Source organism: Pundamilia nyererei, unplaced genomic scaffold, assembly GCF_000239375.1.
Source record: "Pundamilia nyererei isolate P.nyererei 1_Seehausen unplaced genomic scaffold, PunNye1.0 scaffold00134, whole genome shotgun sequence".
Classification (NCBI taxonomy): Eukaryota; Metazoa; Chordata; class Actinopteri; order Cichliformes; family Cichlidae; genus Pundamilia; species Pundamilia nyererei.
Genome location: NW_005187535.1, coordinates 1,764,538 through 1,768,701, shown reverse-complemented (window position 1 = coordinate 1,768,701; position 4,164 = coordinate 1,764,538). Strand labels below are relative to the sequence as shown.

General features: G+C 36.2%; 1 protein-coding gene across 1 annotated transcript in view; it reads right to left on the bottom strand.

Moving 5' to 3' along the window:
- The window catches only part of LOC102209677 (polymeric immunoglobulin receptor-like), a 5,298-nt gene continuing 1,134 nt past the window's right edge, over positions 1–4,164 (bottom strand). Inside the window, exons 3-8 of the mRNA XM_005743720.2 lie at positions 3,866–4,159; positions 3,439–3,738; positions 2,884–2,943; positions 2,525–2,626; positions 2,360–2,436; positions 1–788 (exon numbers count right to left, since the gene is read on the bottom strand). Coding sequence (XP_005743777.1) covers positions 624–788; positions 2,360–2,436; positions 2,525–2,626; positions 2,884–2,943; positions 3,439–3,738; positions 3,866–4,159 — 998 coding nt within the window. The 3' untranslated portion in view covers positions 1–623. The remainder of the gene's footprint in view (positions 789–2,359; positions 2,437–2,524; positions 2,627–2,883; positions 2,944–3,438; positions 3,739–3,865; positions 4,160–4,164) is intronic.

Sequence of the window (4,164 nt, the reverse complement as noted above, 5' to 3'; positions counted from 1 at the left end):
ATCTCCTCAGAAGAAAATTAAAGTTGAAGGTTTCATTCAAGTGGCACCAAACTCTCTAGAAGTTAGAAAAAAAGTTTCCTACATAGAAGAATAAGAAAAACAAAAAAATATATAAATACATCATCATAAATTTAAGCAATACAATACTGCGGTTATCTCACTTAGTACTGTGGTTGTACTACCAAATTTAAACCAAGCATTACCAAAAATATACGTCGGTTAATAGAAGCACTCCACGGGGGAAACCTGCCACATTTGTGCTGCTATTAGATGGTTACGTGACACATGTTGATGAATAATGTTTACTTTTGTCTGCAAAATTGAATCCAGTAACTGCTTGTGTCAGAAATCTTCAATTGGAACCAATGGGAAAAAAAAAAGTATCATAAAATGAAAAAAGCAATGATTACATTTAATTTTTGGTTGGTTTCTCACAGTTTCAGAAGCACAGTCCACATCATGCTGTCAACAGCAAGCAATACCTTAACCTGAACAGGTTTAGTGTGCTACGGCAGTGAAAACAGCAAAATAATGAAAAACAAAGGAACATTTATTAAGTGCAAGCCCTGGTGAACAAAACACTTTGAATCTGTTTTTGAATGTACGCACAGATGTAATTAGTCTCATCTTCTATTGGCTTTATGGAAATCTTCATTACAGTAGATTTCTTCAGATTGTGTGCAGTTTTCATAGTCTGGTTCATCTTCACCTGCATCATGATAGTCGTTACAGGCACTCTTGGAGGTCTGCTTCTCTGAATACCTCACAACTTCATCGTTTCCATAAATCTATTCAGAAACCAATGGAAAACACATGATGGTGTTATGGAAACATTTTATAAAGCAAACATTAAAAAGCAACATTTTTTTCTGGCACCACTTTCAAACTAAGATTGTCTTATGATCTGATTTCACCACTAATGAGTAAAACCACATCTATCCAGACTCACAATATGAAGAATTATAGTAAGAGATGTGTATAAAATACATTATGTTTGACCAAAAATTACATTCTGATAGAACACTAAAGGCAAATAATGTTTCAAATATTGCTGCAGATAAATTCCATAGTTTACCGAAGTTTTAGGGTGAAAAGAAGTTAAAAAGTCTAAAACTGGATGCTTCCCACATGTTCTCAGCTCAACATCATAGAAAGTATAAAGCTGCAGCTCTCTTAAGTGTAGCCTGTGGACCAGAGTCTGCATCAAAAACATTTCATGCTACCCCCAAATACCTCAATGAGACAATCCACTACTATAAATTTTTTTAGTCGGCGGTTAATTTCACACTGTCGAACTGCAGAACCAGCAAAGGGACTACTTCTCTTTTTTTCTCTTATGTTTTCAAATCTTAACTGATTATTTCTTCCTTAAACCGTGCTTGTTGTTGTGATAACTAATTCAAATCAGTTGTAATCCCCACAATTTCAAGATGAGCATCAAGTTTTGTCATCAAATCACTGTCACACCTGTTGCAATTATGGTGATTTTAAATGTGATTACTTAATTATTTGATCCTATATTAGTGTTGAACATTATTAGTGTTTGAATTCTTGAGTTAAATGTAAACATGTTTTTTGTGGTCACACAGACATTTAAGTTTAATATTTTGATCAAATCCTAAATTATTGCTTATGTTCATCCTTAAGTTCAAACTCCTGTTTTGTAGAATCTTTCTCCAGGGATCTCAGTGATATCATGCTCAGAACAGTAAGGGTTATAAGGCATAGTTATCAATGCCTGCAAACCTCTTGCTCTCCAAGTGAAATTGCTTAAAAGAATTTGAATTGCAATTTTGGTGATCTGTGACCTTTACTAAACGCCAACACTGTCACATGACAAGACTGAAGCCGTGCTATAGGCTCCATGAAGCTGTGCATAGCAGTAGCAGTGCTTTCATCTAGTGTCAAACTGATGTTTGACATAATTCTGCTCTGTTAAATTATAAAAACTCATAAACGATGAAATGTTTATGATGTGGGACGCCTTGTAATTCCCTTACAGTTACAGTTATGTTGTTACTTGCATTACAAAGGTTCTTCAGTTATATGCTCTTCCTGCTCACTCGTGCTACAATCAGCTAATTTCAGTTCATATGCAGGAGGAGGAGGATATAGTAGGGCTGTACAGCTTTGGAGAAGTGGAGATTCTAACATTACTTTTATTTTTATTGGAAAAAAACAAACAAAAACGAGAGTGTGAACCAATGTCCAAAGAAAAACTTTGAATGACCTTCAGAAAGCCTTGAGAACTTTTTAAAAATTACATGAAAGTCTTTTGCAAAGTACTGTATTGAACACAGCTAAGAATAAAATCAGTTAGTTGTGGTATAGTGAGACTTGTTGTCTGCTGTTGTCTTACGCCATTTTCTGCTGCACCCATTACTTCCTCTAAACCTCCTGTCTTTGATGTATTTCTGTTCACGACAGCTTCATTACCTGAACACACACAGCATAAAACGTGGTTATGCTCTTTTCGCATGTGCATTTCATGAAATTTGTGCATGTCTATGAATCCAGAATATACCTTTTATTTTCTGACGTTTGCACTTATAAACTATAAGCACAAGGACACATATAAGTACCAGCAGCACGGCGGGCACAGCGTAAACCACATATTGTCCTGCATCTGAAAAACAGAAACCAAAACAGAAACAGTAAAAAAAAAACATCCTCAAACATTATCCTTTGTGATAATGTTTCTTTTTATTGATATTTACTGTTGGCCACGGGTGCACACACTCTGTTTTGCCATGAAACTATAACTAGTTCCAAAAAGTATCCATAGCTTATGGAGAGGTAAAATATTTGATCTCACAACATTGATCAACAGCACTATAGACTAAAAGATGCATACTGTATATACCGTACCCTTCATAAGTTTACCTGAAATTTGTGCTGGTGTTTCCACTGTGGAAGCTCCATTGCCAGTGTGCTGCTGAAAGACTGTTGGAGAAACAAGGCTCTTAGCAACTTTTTTTTTAAAAATAAAGGAAGGAGTAGAACTCTAGCAGTCAGTTAAGTCTTTCTGAAAGTATTCACTGAGCTAAAGTTAGACTTTAACTAATTTAAACAGTAAAACACCCTGTTATAGGTGCATGTTTTTCTCATTCGAGAATTGAATGAATTGAATCATCATTGAATCATCATATATATATTTTCATTTTCGGTAATATTTCATTAGAAAATAGAATAATTAGTTAGAATAATATTATGTTTATGTATAATAATAATGTTTTAGCTTTTAGTTTTTTAAGCCACCAAAAAAGTGTAAGTAAGCAGCGGTAAATGAGCTTTTCCGTAGTCCTAGTTTTACACGAGTGTCATCAGTCATCACGCTACAAATGACACGATGACATGACACACTGACACAATGGTCTGAGAATAGGGTGTAACTTACAGCTCTAATCATGTTATTTCATGCACAAGTATTCGTCTCACCGACTGAAAGCTGAATCCTGGTGTAGTTTCCATGGCTCCACTGAGAGTCTGACCCACACCAGTATGTCCCAGTATCATCTGCTTGAATCTTTGTGATCGTCACTGAGAAAGAGCTGGAAGAACCATTATCTTCTATTGCAAATCTACTTTGACTCGTCACCATGTCTGTGCATTTGTTGCGATGGTCTCCCTTACAGAAGAACTTCCTGTTATCCCGATGTTGTGGAGGATAGGGACACTGAAAAATTAGTGGATGTCCTACAGTACCATTTATTTGACTTGACTTGACACAGCACCACTCTGTCAGATGGAAAGACAAAATTGTGAAATCACAAACTATTCAGCTTTCCTAAAAAGTGTTTTGCAGAAAACTGTACTGTAGGCTGTCTTTCAGTTGGTGTAAAGTGATATTATTATGACCTCTCACCTTTGACTTCCAGCTCAACAGCAGAGAAAACATCCAGGTCCGAGTTTCTTTGGACACCACAGAGGTATGACCCTGAATCACTTTTGACCAAGCTGTTAATGTTTACTGTGAATGTTCCTGACACTTTGTCATCATCAAGTGTGAATCGTCCATTTGATTTGGTGTCAGAGGTGATCAGTGCCTGCTGCAGACATGTGGAGGGCTGGTTTCCTCTGCAGATGTACTTCAGGCTGTTCTGATACTGAGACTCATACGGACAACTGACAGACTCAGAGTATCCCTCATAACTTTGAACTTTG